Source organism: Salvia hispanica, chromosome 1 (assembly GCF_023119035.1).
Source record: "Salvia hispanica cultivar TCC Black 2014 chromosome 1, UniMelb_Shisp_WGS_1.0, whole genome shotgun sequence".
Taxonomy (NCBI): domain Eukaryota; kingdom Viridiplantae; phylum Streptophyta; class Magnoliopsida; order Lamiales; family Lamiaceae; genus Salvia; species Salvia hispanica.
This window is the reverse complement of record NC_062965.1, coordinates 47,469,433-47,489,698: the sequence shown is the minus strand read 5'-3', so window position 1 is coordinate 47,489,698 and position 20,266 is coordinate 47,469,433. Positions and strand designations below refer to the sequence as shown.

At 34.4% G+C, this 20,266-nt stretch overlaps 2 protein-coding genes across 2 annotated transcripts; both read right to left on the bottom strand.

Annotated features, from left to right (window-relative positions):
• Positions 1-1,009: 1,009 nt before the first annotated feature.
• On the bottom strand, positions 1,010-3,186 carry LOC125198963 (pectin acetylesterase 8-like). The gene is made up of 10 exons (XM_048097176.1): positions 3,096-3,186; positions 2,907-2,986; positions 2,693-2,779; positions 2,523-2,614; positions 2,345-2,402; positions 2,204-2,257; positions 2,037-2,114; positions 1,460-1,568; positions 1,234-1,373; positions 1,010-1,146 (listed from the first exon to the last, which is right to left on the bottom strand). The coding sequence occupies exons 1-10, from the start codon at positions 3,184-3,186 to the stop codon at positions 1,039-1,041; spliced, it is 897 nt and encodes a 298-aa protein (XP_047953133.1). The 3' UTR covers positions 1,010-1,038.
• A 9,521-nt stretch (positions 3,187-12,707) lies between these two features.
• On the bottom strand, positions 12,708-13,793 carry LOC125198942 (uncharacterized mitochondrial protein AtMg00860-like). Its single transcript, XM_048097161.1, has 2 exons — positions 13,361-13,793; positions 12,708-12,907 (listed from the first exon to the last, which is right to left on the bottom strand). Exons 1-2 carry the CDS (start codon positions 13,791-13,793, stop codon positions 12,708-12,710), a joined length of 633 nt encoding a protein of 210 aa, XP_047953118.1.
• Between the last annotated feature and the right edge of the window lie 6,473 nt (positions 13,794-20,266).

Sequence of the window (20,266 nt, the reverse complement as noted above, 5' to 3'; positions counted from 1 at the left end):
CCAGAAATGTAAGTATCCATCAAATAATAAAGTAAATTAAGTATTAGTGTTCATTTATTAATTTGGTAATACCCAACCATATTTCAGAATATATTTCATTGAGTCACACCATTTTACAATAGAACTATTATACTTATTTTTTGTTACACCTTATTTAGTAGTAATAAAAGTTTGGTGGTGCAGTCACGTAGCTCCAGGTCCATCATAGACATATCTCCAAATTAGACTTGCCATAGCTATTGAATCTTCACGACTCAGGTTACAAGTTTTTCCAACATCGACGGCCAATGTCTGGAAGAAACATTCACTATCAACTCTAGCAGTAAGTGGGCCGCTACATCTATGTATTATTTCTTCGTATGGACCGTTAGGTCCTGCACATATCGCCTCACGAACCGTATCAACACAATTCTGCTGCAAGTCTTTGTAGCAATCGGAGCCTGGCGGAGTATATGAGTTCGATTCATATATAATTGTTGCACATATTACAAGGACTGTCACTATCTTGATCATGGATTTGAACTTCATTATAAATCTTTCCTTTTCACAATGGTTCAACTATAATTTTTATTAATCTTTATATGAAAATACTAGTTTAGATGGATCTGTTACTAAATTAAGGTGATACGTAAATTTTTATCTGTTACTAAATCATTAATGTTAAAAATTAAATATGCATTTAAGTTTGCAGTCAAGAAGACATAACTATTAGAGTATTACAATTAACACAAATCAGAAAAGTTTCAATAAGTTATGATAATAATCATATACTACTACATAATATTTTATAAATAAATAAACAAACTAATTAAAGTCCGTTAATATACTACATGGGCTCACATTCCACTAAGTTTTTTCCACCCGCTATTTTTAACATTTCATAAAATATGTGTCGTCAAGAAATAAGAGTCCTAATGACGAACGGAAAGAGAACTAGCAACGAGAAGACTAAAAATATGTAAAAATTATTGATTTACATTACAATGGTCGTCTCTATCAGATACATATCAAGCATAATCAAACAAGAAGACCGGCCAATTATTTTTTTGAAAGGGGATAACAATATTGTGGATATAAATTAAGAGCATCTATCTCTTGAAATATACTTCGATCATAAAACCAATCACCAATAGCTTTTCCTACACTCTGCATCACATAGTATGTCACACCAAATATTAGTACTAGTATATAAGAAAATTGATCACACTAGTATATATCAAGTAATATTCTTACTTTATTGTCAAGTACCGGAAAGAATATCCAGTTATAGCTTTGCAAGATATGTGTATGAAGATAGCACGAATCCAAAAATACCCCTCTACTCGAAGAGTTATTGAGTTTCATTAATGTCTTCTTGAAAATAGTTCCAAAATCTGAAAATATGAATGTCAATGGTGAGAAATTAACATTTACTTAGTTCACAATTTTAAAATGGAAAAAACAAATTACTTAAAACTACCTTTTATTATTCCTATTTGTGTAGCATTGCACTGCTCCAAGGAACGTGAGCAATTTTCCCATTTTCTTGGATCCAGACCAGGAATAGTTAATATGAAGTCGTATGCAATCTGCATTATATTAAATTGGACATAGATGAATAACAGTAGAGATTATTTATATTTGATGGATAAGAAGACAAATATTATTTTTGTTTCTTGGAGTACTTTTTATATGAATGAAAAATTATGTTTAAGCTAAATGGCAAGCAGAATACATCAGGAATGATGATGATGATGATGATGATGATGATGATGATGATGATGATGATGATGATGATGATGATGATGATGATGATGATGATGATGATGATGATGATGATGATGATGATGATGATGATGATGATGATGATGATGATGATGATGATAATAATAATAATAATAATAATAATAATAATAATAATAATAATAATAATAATAATAATAATAATAATAATAATAATAATAATAATAGCAACAACTTCTTACACAATATGATGCATACATATGTATCGACTTTGCAGTACACAATAAACAATTCAAACTCCTATAATTTCATACCTGGAACATATCAAAAGCTGATTCAGCTATAAAGAGTGGAGTGGCAACATCTTCAACCAAATACTCGGCGAAGAGACACTAAAAATTAATTTCATTAAAATGTGATTATGATTCTTGTATTGTGTAGTATAAAGGAAAATGATTTAAACAAGTTATAGTCATCTCACCAAATTGGGGTCCCTTTTAGAAGCGCATGAACTAGGCAATAATGCTCTAAGTTCCTGTGCCAAAAAACAGTACTACAAATTAATCTAGTGTACTATATGAAAACTTAATTATTAATTAAATAGTAAGAATTAGAATAATACATTTGCAGCAATCACTCCAGCAAAATGGCTGTCTGATTGGTTTGCCAATTCACCTTCCCTGTTAGGAAATTAATTAGGTGACTTCACATGTAATCTATCTGTATTGCGTATGTAAAACATAAATTAATTTTAATTTTGGATTTACCCGCGAATAAAAAAACCACCATCCGATACACACTTGACTCTTGTAGTATTTGGAAAGAGGGCTCGGAATCTATCACAATGTAGGATTGTGCTCAATCCACCTGCTGAGAAACCCGTCAACATAGCCTACACATAATCAAAATTATGAATATATGTTAATGAATATATAAAAATTGATAATTGGTTTAAGGCACATATATGTACATTGTGAGCATTCCACATTCCTTTGTCAAGCATCTCCTCCATTACAGCATTATAGATCCTCCCACCTCGGAATGTGATGTTGTTAGTCTGAATTAATTTTAATTGAATAATAAATTTATTTTGATGTAAATGACATAATTTAATAAAATTGATGATAAAAATACTAATATTATAAATATATATAAATACATATTTATATATTTATATGTCTTACAGGATCAACTTGGTCGACGTCTGACAAAAACAACGAGCCATCACAGTAGTGCACAAAAACTTTATGCCAATTGTAGAAATCTAAAAAAAACAAAAAAGCATAGTTAGCTTCCGGTTAAATTAATAATTAAAATAATTAATTTTGTAAACATACCGGAATTATAATTAAAATAATTAATTGTAAACTTACCGGGATTAAATTGACTATCTGAGTCAAGTATTCCTTTGAATGTTATCCCATATTTAATAAATTCATAGTCAGTGCTTTCAAGATAGGACATTGACCTTTTTCGACAGCTAGTCTCTGCCTCCAAATCACACCATGAACCGCCCTAACATGCCAAAACCAGATTTCTTTTTAATTTGAATAAATTTATAAATTACATTTATACACATGCTCAAAATATTTTTTTGAAACAAATTAATGATATACTATAATACCCCTATTTTTATAAAAGCAGCATCTCCAAGATTTTTATTTTCTCCATAATTATATTGTACTATATGTACTACAAAGAGTAATATTTAAGTTGAGATAAATTTTACTATCAAATAAGTAGTACCAATCCCTAGAATCATGAATTCAAAGATAGGCCAAGAAAATAACATCCAGAAAACATTTGAGAATAGTTTCTGAGTCTCTTTGAAAAAGCTTTTTTTTTTTTTTAATTTGTGTGCGTTTGATAAGTGAGAAAATGTATATGGGCTTGTTTGACACAATGGCCCATACAATATTTGAGAATAGGTGTGGTGAGAAATGTTCCATATTTTATACACACGAATTACTTTTTCTGCTTTTGCAAAATGCTCCATGAGTATTCGTTAGGAAAAATTAATAATTTATTAATTAATTACCTATAATTAACGTATTTAATTAATGACAGACTAAGGTAACTTAAGTGTTTGTGTTGTGAAAAAGTAAGGTGTGGAGAAGAGCCCATACCAAATTAAACTGGTCAAGAACACAAGAATTGTGGGAATTCCGAACTCGTAAAAACTCTTGAAATTATGAAAAAGTAAAATAAGAAAAGAACATGGGAAAAAAATAAAAAAGATAAATGTATCATCACATGAACATGAACAAAGGACCAAGAAATTAATTTGAGGACACATGCACAAAATCTCCATCAGACACATCAAATTTGGACAACAACAGGGAGGAACTATGGGAATTTTAAATCAACACAAGAAATCATAAACTTCATAATTAATTAAAATATAATGTAAAATTACTAATTAAAGAAAGATTTAAATACCTCCAACAGTACTAGTCAGTTTGTAGATCCATCTCCAAATCCCTCTCTGTAGGCATATGCTGGTGGAGTTCCATCCAAACAGACTAGAAATAATAATTTAATTAATGAGTATTATCATGATAATTAGTACTCCAATATTTACAAAATATATAAGTATAATTAATTACCTGCCCCTTTTGGAACAGCCGAGTGTAGCAAAGTGTAGTTGACTTGCTCTACGCAGATGACTTCAAGTGTACACAACAGTATCATGAAGCAAGTGATCATCATATTTTTACCCATGATTCTTCACATACAAAAGAAAAAAAATAGATTAGTACAATTGAAATGCTCATTTATAAACAAATTTGGTATAGATTATTTACCACGTCACTAAAATCTTGTGTTAATAAAAAACAAATGACTTTGATTCCATTTTTTGGGGGCTTCTAACAAGTTTCTCTAAACACTAAATTGAAAAAAGAAAAAAAAATTAAAATCGAAATTTAGGGAGGGACGGAGGCGGATAGTACCTGCAGGTGGCCGCGGCGTTGGAGAGTGTGTGAGAGAGGGTGAGTAAAGAGTTTAGAGTTAGAATGAGAGTGAGGGGAGAGTCGAAGAAGGAGTACTCCCTCCGTCCCGGAGTATTAGACTCACTTCTTTTGGGCACATAATTTAAGGAAGTGATATTTAAATAGTTAAAGTGGAGAGAATAAAGTATGAGAGAGGGAAAAAGTAGGGGAGAGAAGAGAGAAAAAAGTAGGTGGAGAATAAAATAAGATAGATGCTTTTTGCTAAAAAAGGAAATGAGTCTAATATGTTGGGACATCCCAAAAAGGAAAGTTGGTCTAATACCTTGGGACGGAGGGAGTACTATTTATCAACAAATTGTTCAAGAAGGTCACATGAGCTTTTAATTTGAAATTAAAAACTATTGGGTTTGTATGTGTGGTAAATGTAGAATTGAAAATTGAAAATTACTAAGTTTGTGTGTTTGGTAGTAATATTGAATTTTAACTTTGATTAAAATGGGGAAAACAATAATTTCTATCACAGCTCCATTATTACTCTCTCTCAGTCTCTATATATATATGCAATTTTTTACTATCACCTAACCTCATTATTTGGTTGGAGCATTATAACATATCAGTATATAGGAAGAATACCAATCACACCATGTATAATAAAATTGAAAATTATTGGGTATGTATGTTTGGTAAATGTTGAAAATTAAAATAACATAACTTCATGTATGTTTGGTAAATGTATATCATGATTGGTAAATGTTGAAAATTAAAATAACATAACATGTATATATGTTGGGAACTAATTAAGTTTATGTATCCCAATATAATCCACGGAATCCACCAAATGATTCACTCTCACTCTCACTCTCCTATTAGTAAAGCCTCTCCTCAATTGTCATCATTCTCCAATGAGTAAAAAGCCTCTCATCAGGGTAAAACGTATAATGAAAATAGTTCAATCACATTTTTGCTCATTTAATTAAATGAGAAGTATTTCGAAATATAAAAAAAATTGGCAACACAATTATTAGAGTAATTTATGTATCGATTCCCATTTCACTTATCCAGATATATCGAATCATCTACTAACTACTATATACTTTCAATTTAGGTGTCAAAGACTTGTTGGAACATATTCACAATTTAATAGTAACATATAGAGAATAGGTGTCAAAACTTACTAGGTACATGAAACACAAGACACCCATGTAACAAAACTAAAGGACATGCAAATTAATAAAAGCAGACATCTTAAACAATAGTAATAAGTGTATGCATATAATCTGACCAATGCAATGCAAATTATGCTATATTGCCAGTTGAATGATAATACAATTATAGAAATAATTGACACTTTTTTAAATACTATGTTTCCAAGAAAACATTAGTCCAAGGCCAAAGCATACATACTTCCATTGACATGAAATTTTGAATACAGCTAATATGACTGTTACCTAATTGTAGGATTTTAATGAATGCTATCAAAATAGGACATACACAAATAAAGTGAATGAAAAATACAGTCTTCTTATTTTTGGCCTTTACCCTTTCGGAATATGATTATATGAAGTAATTTGAATTTTAGTTTACTATATCTATGAATCATTTTGAAATATTTACATATAATAATTCGTGGGAATATTTTGCCAATGAAAATACAAACAATATTTAAATATTTACTTTAAATCTATGCATACATAGATAAGAAAAAAAATGAGAAGGTGCATTTAATTCTTACTATAATAAGCAAGCATCCATTTGATCTATATACCTAGGTCATCAAAGTGGGCATCACTTTCTAGGGTAATTTCGATTCTATCTGAGATTGGTAAATATTTAAATTATATTGTGTAATTTCGATTCTATTAATAATTGAAACACAAAAATTGAACCAATGCAAAATTTCAAAATGAAAATTTTAACTCAAAAAAGTGTAGGTGTATTCACCCAATTTTCCTCGTAAAATGAAAAGGTGGTCCACTGAAAAAATGGTGGAATGGAGAATTTAGAAGTAAATCTTCTACAAGGGTTGATTTTGTTAGAACCAAGAAAAAGTCATTAACCCATGCCTAATTATGTACTTATAAACCTAACTTTACTAAAAGTGAGATAAACTACACATTTAAAAACCGGACAGGACCGGCCGGAAACCGGTTTAAAGCTTTTCAAAATTTAATTTTAAAATTTCGACCTTACTAGGGGTCGAACTCAAGAGTTCATTATGAACTTATCAACAGTTCTACCACTACACTACAAGGACTTATTGATAAAAATATGAACATAAGTTAGTTTTATATATTAAACACGAAATATTTAATCTATATAAACTAATAATTCGTGTTAAATAGCAAAGTAATTAGTAGTGATATTTAATTGTCATCCACTTTATTTATGTATCACTAACTGCTTGTTTTATTATTATTTGTATAATACGTATATGTATATTATGAATATGTGATTAACTATACTTGACGGGGGTGTTCGGTTGGCAAAACTAAATCTCATGATTAAATATGTATCATGTTTGGTTCATAAGATTAACCCCCTCAACTTAATCCTAGATGGATAGTCTCATGATAATTAGTCATAGCCTCCCCCTCCAACTAAAATAATCCCACAACTTAATCCTAGATGGATAGTCTCATGATTATTAGTCATGACAACCGAACGCTACCCAAGTGTAATACTATTTGATTATATACTATTTACTCAATATATATTTTTAATTCATGTTTATTAATATATCTTTATGTATAATATTATTTTGCTGCATTAATTTTTGAAAATAATACTATGAACTTATTTATTTTTATACATAAACTATTGAAATTTTTTATTTACAATAACTTACTAGTAGTATAATTTATATATTTAATCATATTTATTAATAAAATAATTAATAAAATTCTATCATTCACTAAACTTTTATAGGTGGAGGTGTAATGTTTTTGGGATATACTAAAAATATTTGGTATATTATTTAATTATATATACACACATTTATAATAGTATAACGGTTCGACCAGTGATTAAACCGGTTGGACCGGTTGAACCATGAATCAGTAGCTTCGCCGGTCCGCCGGCCGATCCGATTTTTAAAACATTGTATAAATCTCTGCTATTGTAAGAAGACGGTGACGCTCCGTATTGTCACCGGACAAGGCAAACCGTCGAGAGGGAAGCTTTACTTCGTATGTGAGAGGAAGGAATACAGTTTCTTCAAGTGGTGCGAGCCAAATCGTGATGTCGAAGCTCGGGCCTCTTCTTCGTCAGCCTCAGTCGGTGGTGCCGATTTTGAGGAGCTGGCTTTGAATTTTACCGAAATTATGAAAAAAATTCAGAAATTAGTGAATGTTTTGAGCTTTGTTCTTTGTTTTGTTGTTGTTGCAACACTTTTGTGTATATTCAAGTAATTTGATGTAGTGTTTGCAAAGTGAATCGTATTTGAATTTTGAAGTAGATAAGTAATTTGAATTTGTTGTTGTTGTAACACTGTTGTTCGTATTTGAATTTTGAAGTGAATCATTCATAATTTTCTTAGAAAAATCGCCAGAAAGCCCTAATTGGACAATCCTAAAATATAAGACAAAGTAGTCCTTCATATAAATTTTTTACTTCCATTTGGTCCTGAACATTTACGAACACCAATTGCAGACTTACAGGTACAAAATTTTGTAAGTGATGTTGGTTTCATACATTATGGGATTGCTTCTTCATATGTGATTGTTTCTTCGTCAACTATGTCAATAAACTGACATCAAATTGAACCAATAAATGGACAACAAAATACAATACAAAGTAGTCATTCATATTCATTTTTTACTTCGAATTGGTCCTCAACATTTACACGATCAAAAAGCCATAGTCAGGTACTGCATCAAAAACAACAGAGTCCTATTCTCATAAGCCATTTACACCTGATACACGCTCAAAAACAACCATAGTTACATCCACAAAAAAATATTGTCGTCCACTGAAGGACTAGGGTTCATCTTCAACTTCTGGAATCGGAGAACAACGAACTTCTGGAACCGGAGGAGAAGAACTAGGGTTTGAACCCACAACATCCGATGAAGCCGACGCTCCTTGTTCGTCAGGCGGACGTCCTTCTGTCGTCTTCCTCTTTCTCGAGTATGCGTGTTTCACTTCACCGAGACCGTTGGCGTGACGGAACAGCGAGTTGGGCGTAATCCAACTCATGACAACTAACAATAATCGGTCAGAATCTGGCTTCTTGGTCGGAATCGGAGCTAGGGTTCTTAGGAGAGGGACGCGAGAGAAGATAGAAAAGAGAGTGACATTTCGTATTTTTCAGACTTAGAAAATTTTGGAAGAATGGATTTTGGAAGAAAGAAGAGATTTGTTTTTTTTTTATTTCAAATGCTAATATTCAATTATTTAGCAAAATAATTAACATAATATTAACCAACTAATAATCTCACATTAAGTCTAAGCTGGTCAAATTTTCGCTAAATGACTATTGACCGTAAAAAATTAACGGTTCCGTCAAAAATGGATGCAAACAATACCAATTTTCATTTGTTTTGGACTTACTTTTTGAACAAAATGTGAATATTCTGAACCAAAATCATAAATCGGCCATATGTTAAGGACCAAAATAGTACTATACTCGAAAAAATGGTTGAGGGTGTTAATTGGAGAGAGAAGGTTTCTAAAAATGGAAATGTGTCATCTTAGTTGGGACAAATTAAAAAGGAAATCGTGTCATCTTAAGCGGGACGGAGAGAGTATATATATTATTATAAATACGGAGTACTATTAATTTAAGGATGTGACACAGTGAATGAGACACCATGACACCGACAATGACTATTTATCTAAATCAAATGCAAACATTGATAGGCTTTTAATCCTATCAGAGTTTGAGCACCTGTGTTTGTCGAGAGATTGAAGAAAACAATAGCAATTCCTAGTTGAAGTTCTAGGGAAAAAAACGGGGTTCTTCGAGAATTGAAACTTTATTTCATATATCTCGATGATTTTGACTCTCTAATGGATCCTATTATTTATAGGATTGCAACCCTGCTTGATTCGACTCTACGATTCGGGAAAGAATTAAGAAGAAAACCCGAAAAGATTTAGTAAATCTATCCTAATTTAAAAAGGTCCAGCGAAAGGAAAAAAGTAGCAAAAATAAGAAAAACAATGAAAAACAATTAATTGGTATCTTTCTAATAAAGCTCATAATCAGCGAGGTGTTTTGGCATGCCCCCCTTACGCTTCGGTAGTCCTGGTCTTGCGGTCACAGGCTGCTCCTCGTCGTCGTTTGGTTTGTTGACTTCTTCATCTTCTACGTCTGTTCCCCCGTGACTCGTCACCATGTGTATGGGGTGGCTCATGCAGGTCCTTATCCATTCTCCCCCCCATAACAACGTCCTTGACCTCAAGGACAAGATTCGGGAAATACTTCGACTCCCATGTAGGCTTCGTGGGATTCGAGGACCATAAAACCAACCACTGGCGTTGAAGGATACCGTCAACCAATGTAGTACGCTCCCCAATTGCTTTGATGGGAGTTTCAAGAGGCTGACTTCGGCGAAAATGCTCCGGCAGTTGCTGAAACGCCGAATCCAACAGAGAAGGGACAAACGGTTTCAGCAAGGAGACATGGAAGACGTTATGAATTCGACTACCGATCGGCAATTGTAGCCGATATGCCACTTTTCCTATCCTCTCCAAAACCTCATAAGGACCATAATAACGTCGACCCAATTTTACAGATAAAGGACGACCCACCGAAACCTGGCGATAGGGTTGAAGACGTAGTAACACACGATCACCAACTTGAAATTCCACGTTCTTCCGGTGCTTATTAGCCGTGTCCACCATGCGACGCTGGGCCAAAGCCAAGTTATGCTTTAGGAGATTCAATAGAGCTGTCCGCTCACCCAACGTGGCTGCCACCAACGGATTCTTAGCAGTCATTGATGAAACTTGCAGCGGAAGCGGTGTTTCATGGATTAACATAATTTAACAATTATCAATCACACCAATAAATCACATAATAATCAGATCTATTTAGCAGATTATTTAGACAAAATCTATTCGCGTAATTCTTACATGTATCATGCACATAACTTGATTTAATCATGCTTTAAGAATATTGAAACTTAAAACATGCTTTTCTACGGAGCAGAAAAATACCTAATTAATTCTCCAAAGAATTGAAGATGGCTAGCTGCTTCTCCACGTGACGCTTTGAATACTAGACTACAAATATTCTCTATGGTTCCCGAACTGTACTCCGATATCGGTGTGGGCTGATCTCACCAGAATACTAGGACTTAAATAAAGAAGACGAGAAGAAATCCTTTTGGGAAAGGGAGTAGAATTCGAAATCTCCTTCAGAGGGGGACGAAAATTTCAAAAATTTTAAGTATAAAAATTGTGATTGTTCTGTCTCCTTTATTCTCCTATTTATATTAAGTTCCTTTTGGGCCCAGACAGGGATCTATGGAAGGTTTTGGATATGGGCTCATCCAATTTACTTTTTACTAATTAAATTGAACCCACAATTTAATATAAGTTATAATTGGAATATTACGAGCAGCCACTACAGAAGTAATATTGAACTCTCCCCATCCAAATCCGAAATTACAAGTAATCCGGGTTTCCGTTTAACTTTCATTTCCCGCGCTTAAGATAAAAATGTCCATTAATTAATTAATGTCTGCTATGGACTTAATTAATTAACTTCTTATTAATTCCAAGAGTAGACTTAGCATGAAACGCTTATTTATTATTCATAGAGTAATCAAACTTCAACTAGCTAGGTTCCGAATAATAAAACCTTGTTTCGGGCTTCTCTTGAGGACATTATCAAACGAGACTCGGCTCGCGCACGATTCAATATAATAGCAATCCTAGCACCGCTAGATATTGATCACCACTACCCAATATATCGGGATAATTGGGTTACGAAAAATCCGCACCATTTGATAAGTCAAAGTAATGCATAATCAATACCGTATGCACAATGCTAACCTACATTGATTAAGAAACAAATATTTATCAAGACCTCGCCTTTCAGTTGATAGCATAAGGACAAGTCTTGCTGTTAGATCCGTTCGGTGCTATACCACACCAATGTCATCTTATTTCAGTAAGGCTTAGAAATATGCGGACTGACATTGCAACCTTTCTCGATGGATAGTCAAATTCCAACTAGGTTGTGAAAATTCACCTTTTTCATTGTTTAGAACTGACCATGTTACCTTAAAGTGGACGACGCCCTCAACCGATCTACTAAAATAAAGACTTAGACTTTGTTGAGTTAACTTATACATTTAAACATGCATTAACATCCATTAAATGTAAAACATAACAACATTATGACAAAAATAATCTGTTTTATTCATTGGAAAATAAAATAAGAGTTTTACAGTATTCAATCACTCGAAACGTGATTTCTAGTATACAAACTCTAACAGGCATAGCTGGAGTGCCGAATATGTTGGGAGGTTCTCGACCATATAGTGCTTTAAAAGGTGACATCCCGATACTGACATTAACACTACAATTCATAGCCAATTCTGCCCAAGGCAAGAACTCGAACCATTTTCGTGGTTGCTCAAATGTAAAGGCCCTCAAATATTGCTCCAAAGAACGATTAGTAACCTCAGACTGCCCATCTTTTTGAGGGTGGTAAGCGGTCGTAAATTGTAACTTCGACCCACTAAGCGTCATTAGTTGTATCCAAAAATCACTCATAAAAATCGAGTCACGATCAGACAGTAGTTTTTCAGGAAACCCATGCGACTTTACCACCGTATGCACAAACAATTTTGCCACCTTTGGCGCATCAAAACCAGTTGGCAATGCTCCAAAATGAGCATACTTAGACAATCGATCGACAACTACCATGATTGTCGTATAACCCTGCGAAGGAGGAAGACCAACTATGAAATCCATGGACGCTGCAGCCTACACCGAATCTGGAATAGGAAGTGGTTGAAGCAATCCAGAGGGTTTGTCAGTGATATACTTCGTCGCTTGGCAGACTGCACAAGCTGCCACATATCAATGAATATCAGACCGCATTCCTGGCCAATAGAATGAGGCAGCAACTCGTGCAAAAGTACGCTTCTCGCCAGGGTGGCCTGCCATCTTGGCATCGTGAAGCTCCCGCAAAATATCCAGGCGAACTGAAGAGTCTCTACTGATGTAAAGCATGTGCTTGAAGTAAAGAAACCCATATGCAGCAGAGATATGAGCCGACGCTGAATTCGCAGAAACAACATAATGTAGTTGTATCAAATTCGGAAGTGACTAATTCTCGGTCCTAATAGTCTCGATAAGCATGGGCAATGGGCGAGCATACAGGGTTAGTAGCGATGCCCCTTCGTCTGAACCGTCCGGATTCCTGCGTGACAACGCGTCTGCGACTCAGTTTGATGCCCCTGATTTGTACTCAATCCGAAATTTAAATCCCATCAACTTTCGGACATAAAATTGTTGATCAGGTGTTTGAACTACCCGTGATAACAAATCTTTCAGGCTTCGTTGATCACTGCGGATCACAAACTCTCTACCCAAAAGGTATTGCCGCGATTTTTGTACGGATTCGACTATAGAATATAATTCCTTATGATAAGTTGAAGCCATCCGTCGTTTAGGCCCAATCTTCTTGCTAAAGTAAGACAATGGGTGGTTATTTTGGAGAAGGACCGCACCAATCCCAAATTCAGAGGCATCAGCTTCTATTGTAAACGGAAGATCAAAGTCCAGCAGATGTAACACTGGAGCCTCGGTCATTGCCTTCTTAAGAGTCGAAAAACTAGCCTCAGCCGTCGTAGACCACGAAAAACCTTCCTTTTTCAGTAAATCTGTTAGGGGAGAAGCAATCAGAGAATAATCTTTGACAAACCGTCTATAGTAACCAGTCAAGCCCAAGAAACCCCGCAATTGCTTAACTGTCGTTGGTGTAGGCCAAGCTGTCATCGCCTCCAGTTTGGTAGGGTCTACCCAGAGCTCTCCCGCAGAGATGATATGACCCAGATAATCAATGGTATCTACCCCAAACGAGCACTTAGAAAGCTTAATGTAAAAACAATTAAGACGAAGCACATGTAAAACCTGTTCAAGGTGAGTAGTGTAGTCATCCATAGAACTACTGTAGACCAAAATGTCATCAAAGAATACAATGACAAACCGGTGAAGGAAGGGGAGGAAGATGCTATTCATGGCCGCTTGAAATGTAGACGGGGCGTTCGGGCAATCCAAACGGCATCACTAGAAACTCAAAGTGGCCATCATGTGTCCTGAAAGCCGTCTTATGGACGTCCGATATATGCATACGAATTTGGTGATAGCCAGAGCGAAGATCAAGTTTGGGGAATACACGAGCTTTGTTGAGCTCATCGAAAAGCTCATCTGCAGTCGGAATAGGAAAATGATCTGGAGTGGTAGCCGCATTCAACGCCCTATAATCCACACAAAAACGAAACGTGCCATCTTTCTTGCGAACGAGGAGGACCGGAGAAGAGAACGGGCTAGTACTAGGTTGAATCAACCCCTGCGTTAACATCTCTTTTACCTGACGCTCTATCTCCGCCTTTTGAAAATAAAGGTACCTATAAGGCTTCACATTGATAGGCCGAGACCCTTCTGGAAGATGTATCTTGTGATCCCACCGCCTCGGAGGAGGAAGCGTCGTCGGGATTGAGAAAACTGCCTCGAAATCATCAAGGACCGCTTGTACCCGGGCGTCAGGTGGTGATGTTGTCGCGGTTGTTATGGACGTCAAGCTGTCTGTCCCAGATGAAACCAACTCGAACAATTCACACTTTGGCTCATGACCTATAAGGGAGAACAAATTATTGTACGAAATCTGCTTAGGATTCGCACTATCGCCCTGTAGAAAAATAGGTTTCTCTGCCCAATCAAACTTCATTGTCAAATTCCGATAATTTTTCGTGACATCCCCTAATTCCTGAAGCCATTGAACACCCAATATAACATCCGGTCCTTTAACCTGTAGAATAAATAAGTCTATGTCGAAAGTGTTGCCTTGCAATGAAATAGGAGTCTGTAAACAAGCATAAGAACAACGCTGGGACTGATGACATGGCCATCTATCTGACCCTTCAATCGAATAGCACGGGGACGAATGATGGGACTGATGACATGTATGCTGGAGACATCCCTAGTTATTACCATATTTTCACATTCTTCCTCTCTCGGTTCGTCATCATCGAACTATGGTACCTCCTCATCATCCTCCACACCAATAAGAGCATAGAATTTCCCGTTGCAGACATGTTCCAGAGTGTACTTCTCGGGGCAATAGTAGCAGAGATTCCTGTGTGCTCTATCTGTCCGTTCAGCTGCAGTCAGGCGGACTACTGGACATGGTTTGCGGTTATTGTCTGTTGCTGCCTTCGGCGGGGCAGTAGTGGTCAGCGCCGGCGTGTTTGTCTGACGGGGTCTGGGGTCCCGGTCCGCCCAGGTGGGGCGTGTGATTGGCGACGCAGCAACTGCCCTGTTTCTAGCAGCAATCCTTTGAGCAATGGCGAAAGCCTCATTAAGTGATGCCGGTCTCGTGGTCAAGAGTTCTTGTTTAATATCTTTCTGTAACCCAGCGATAAACAACGAAACAAGAGTATCATCATCCACGTTTGATACCTTCTGCATAATCTCCTCAAATTCCGTCTAATATGCAACCACAGAAGAAGTTTGGCGTAACGTCGCGAGACAACCTACGTGATCAACATAAAGATCCGGATCAAAACGATGCTTAACTGCCAAGAGAAACTCGTCCCACCCTTTATTCTTGCAATTATCTTCCCAATAGGTCAACCAATTTGATGCAGGATGATCGAATAAATAGGAAGTCAGATAAATCCGATCCTCAAGCGGTGTATAGTGATGGTTATAGTATCTCTAAATCTTGCGAATCCAATCCTGTGCATGTTCACCATTAAATCTGGGAGCCTCCGGTTTGACGCGCGGGAGCGGTTCGGTGTCGTTGTCTGATGGTGGTTTGGTCAGGGATGGCAGAATTCGCCAACGCTTGGCGTTAGCAGGGGTTGTGCTCGGCCGTGGAGAACTGGTGTGTGTCGACTGTGACGCTTCGATTAGGAAGGCCAAGCTATCCTCTATCTTCTTGGTACGGGCATCTTGACGACGAGTAAAGGACTCTAGGTCAAATTGTAGATGAGCCAACTTCTTGTCTTGGCCTGTAAGTAACGCTCTAGATGCGTAAATATCATCCTTCAGCTCCTCGTTTGTTAACGGAGACGGTGATTTTTCATCCTCAGACGACGGCTTTGATGGAGAAGACATCTTCGACAATGAAAAAAAAAACAGTTATGGAGGAAGATAACTCAATGAGAGCACCAATTGATAAGCTTTTAATCCTATCAGAGTTTGAGCACCGGTGTTTGTTGAGAGATTGAAGAAAACAATAGCAATTCCTAGTTGAAGTTCTAGGAAAAAAGCAGGGTTCTTCGAGAATTGAAACTTTATTTCATATATCTCGTTGATTTTGACTCTCTAATGGATCCTATTATTTATAGGATCGCAACCCTGCTTGATCGACTCTACGATTCGGGAAAGAATCAAGAAGAAAACCCGAAAAGATTTAGTAAATCTATCCTAATTTAAAAAGGTCCAGCGAAAGGAAAAAAATAGCAAAAATAAGGAAAACAATGAAAAACAATTAATTGGTATCTTTCTAATAAAGCTCATAATCAGCGAGGTGTTTTGGCATGCCCCCCTTACGCTTCGGTCGTCCCGGTCTTGCGGTCACGGGCTGCTCCTCGTCGTCGTTTGGTTTGTTGACTTCTTCATCTTCTACGTCTGTTCCCCATGACTCGTCAGCATGTGTATGGGGTGGCTCGTGCAGGTCCCTATCAAACACGCACTTATACACAATTTGCATACATAGTGTTATTTATTCTTCGTAACCGTCAGTATTCTGTTTCCAAAAAATAAATCATCATAAAAGATTAAAAAGGTTCATTAAATTGTAGATTATGTGGTCCTAGTCCAAAGTAACATTTCACAAACAAATTTGTTCACAGTTAATCAATAAATCGGACAAATTTTATTACTCCGTATTTGTTTAGTCTTTTCCTTTGAAATCACATCACCCATTTTTATATTTTTCCATAATTTCTTAAGAGTCCATTTATCTGCTAGAACTCTGAAAAATTAATCTGATTCTATAACTTATAAATTTCAATATTTGTTTGATTTTTCATCATACATGAAAAGTAATCAGAATCCTAAAAATATAATACAATTAACCATGAAATGAAAGGAGTACTTATTTTAAAAACAAATTATATTCTAGAATTTATTCTAACAACTCTTTTACTTTTCAAAAGTGGCAATACCTTTAGGCATGTATCCTAATTTGGTGCAATAAATTATCGATAATAAGTATAAATATCAACTAAAGCATGCAAAATAGAAATCAAAGAAAAAAATGTGAAAATTGGTAAATGCAATAGAACACCAAAATTGACTACTGAAAATCATATTTCCTTCATTGGCTTTGTGTGGAATAATATGCTAAATTCAAAGGAAATGTTTAGCATTGCATAAATCATAATGCACATTTATCGTAATTGTGCACTTACTTAATTGTATATAGTAAATATTTTCACTGGTGGTGAGTGGTGACAATAAAAAAAATAAGTATAGCCCCTATATGTACAAAATATATATATGACCAACGATTAAGACTTTTCAGAAAATGGGAGATGGGTTAGTGATATAGATACACTTAACTTGGAAATAATTATTGAAACTTAAGAAAGACACACGATTTGATCACCCCCAATTGGAAGCATAGTGTATGGAGGTTTCTATTGTGACATTAAGTGGTCTCTTTCATCTACAACCATAATATCTTTTCATTTTGGTTATATGCTTTTGCTTCTGTTTCATTATTTTTGTTCATTTTCTTTTGACTTCAACCATTCTCGAATTATTGGAGACTTTGATCAAATTTGTCAATTTTTTTCCAATACTGACCTTTTAAAGTTATCAGCTTAATTTATACATATAGGAATAGTAGTATTTTTTTTTAACTTCAATCATTTTTATTATAAAATTTCATTCCAAGGATTGAAGCATGACATAATGTGTTAGATGATAATTTATTATCTTGCTATGAAAAATAAATTATAAATACTAATATAAATAAATTAATTGGAATTAGTACGTTGGTTAAAGTCTAGAGCATCGAACAAACTTTTATTTTATTTATTTAGTATAAAGGCAATTTTGTCGAAAACTAGGAAATGTTTGACTCTATTTCTAATGTAAAGATACAAATTACCCAATAAAAAACTACTCCGTATGATAGTATTTACTGGTACTATTAAGTATTGATAATCGGCATTGATAAATTATCACTGATGAATAAATACATAGATAACTCATCTAAGGATGGAATTCTATACGCAAATAACTTATTTAGAGCTGAAATTTCATGAACAAATTTTCTTCATAAAATTCCATTTCTAGATAAGTTATCCACCTTACCAAACATGCCTACATACTAAATAATTGATTTTAAATTTAGAGACATTTTCAAATACATTTGTTTAGTCAGACTCAAAATATATTAAATAATTCGGTTGGCGCGCACTAGGTTAAAAATACGTGAGAAAGTACATTTATTATAAATCTTCACAATTAAGATAATACGAATTTCTATCCTCACAATAAATTAAGGGTTTATAGTGCGTAGTATTAAGTCATGATAATCGTATATTTAAGTTTTAACTACCAATAACCACAAAATATAAATTCTATGTCAATATAACCGTGGCGTATTAATTCTAAGAAAAAGAATCAATTGGAGTATCACCAACGATCAAGTTAAAGAAAAAACCTCAATTATTATTAACTAATCATGATAAAATATTGCATGTAAAACGGGGATTGCGGAGAACTAATTCCCTGTGAACACGCTAATTATCTCTCCGTATAACATAATTATAATGTTAAAGTCGTTTATCGTATTATTCTATAAAAATTCAAATATACATATGTTATATTATTCAATGTAAATGTATTAGCTGTTTGTACCTGGTTTCGAATGCTTTAGTTTCTAAATAAAAATATTGGTTGATAGAGAAAATTCATTCAGATAATATTTCAAATGTACCAAAATTATATACAACAGATCGACTAATAAAGGAATGATGATTATAGCTAAGTCAACAGATTAACGCTGATTTAAGTCTTGATTGCCGCTGATTTGGCGAAAAGGAATGTCAAAAGATAATGGATAATGAATTTGTGTTACCTAACTAGAGATAATTTACTATCCAACTCAACGTATTGCACCCTTTTGAAAGAAATGGATCTTGGGTTTAAATACTACTCCGTCCCCTATCAAGTGATTGACTTTTTTCGACCACGTGTCTAGGAAAAATAATAATAAATAGTTTAATAATGTGATAAGACTCTCTTCTATATTATTCTCTCTCTTGCTTTACTTTTTCTCTACTTTAACTATTTATTATCATCTTCGCAAAACAACGACAAAAAAGAAATCAATCACTTGAACTGGGATGGAGGGAGTATATAATACGTGAGCCGGAATGCATCCTGTTCTTTCACACATAAAACAAAAGGATAACCAAAGATATTTACATCAATTTAGATCTACGTTGATACGATGTTGAAATTAATATTCACCTCTTTAAAAGATCTAATAAATGAGAAGTATTATCCAAAAATATATAAAGGGGACATGCATTATTACCAGTGGCGAAGCCAGAAATTTAATCATGGGGGGTCCAAAATTAAACTTCAGAACAAATTATATAAATTAAATTATAAGGTTCAAAATGTAAAAGTTAAATACAATCACATCATAACATTTATCTTCTATTCTTCATCTTCTAAAATCGCTGCATAATAATTTCATTGGTAAGTTTAACAAACACGTCCTTTTCTATATATATAAGGAACTAAGCAGTCCTTTAATAGTTGGTCTCTCATGCTATTATGTACAGAAGTCTTGATTATCTTCATTGCTGAAAAGGCTCTTTCTACTGACACAGTGGCAACTGATAAGATCAATAACAACTTAACTAATAAATAAATCATTGGAAAAACTCCATGTTTCCTTGTAGAAATCATCTTTGAGAAAGACAACTGATTCTTGATATTTGTGAAAACTTTTCATCTATCGCACATCGAAAATAAAGTTCTCAAGTTGACTTTCAAGTTCAGACAATATGCTCAACGGAAGTAGAGGTTCAACTGACAAATAATCAATGGAAGAAAGTTTTTTGAAATAACAATCCATATACCTACAAAAATAGTCAAAACTGATTAAGTTTGCAAAATATTTGATATTTTCTGTACTAAGATTAGCAAAATAAAAATCATACACAAAAAAGGATAAAATTCATCTTATACTTCACAACTAAAAGAATAAGAGTAACCAAAATATACAATATGCTCAAATCTAAAAATTTGCCGTTGCAAACAATAATTAATAACATTGGGAGTTTGGGACGTACCCACACTAGTATATATATAAAACTATTAACACATTCACATCAAATAAAGAATTTCAAATTACATACCTACAGCGAAGAACTCAGAAG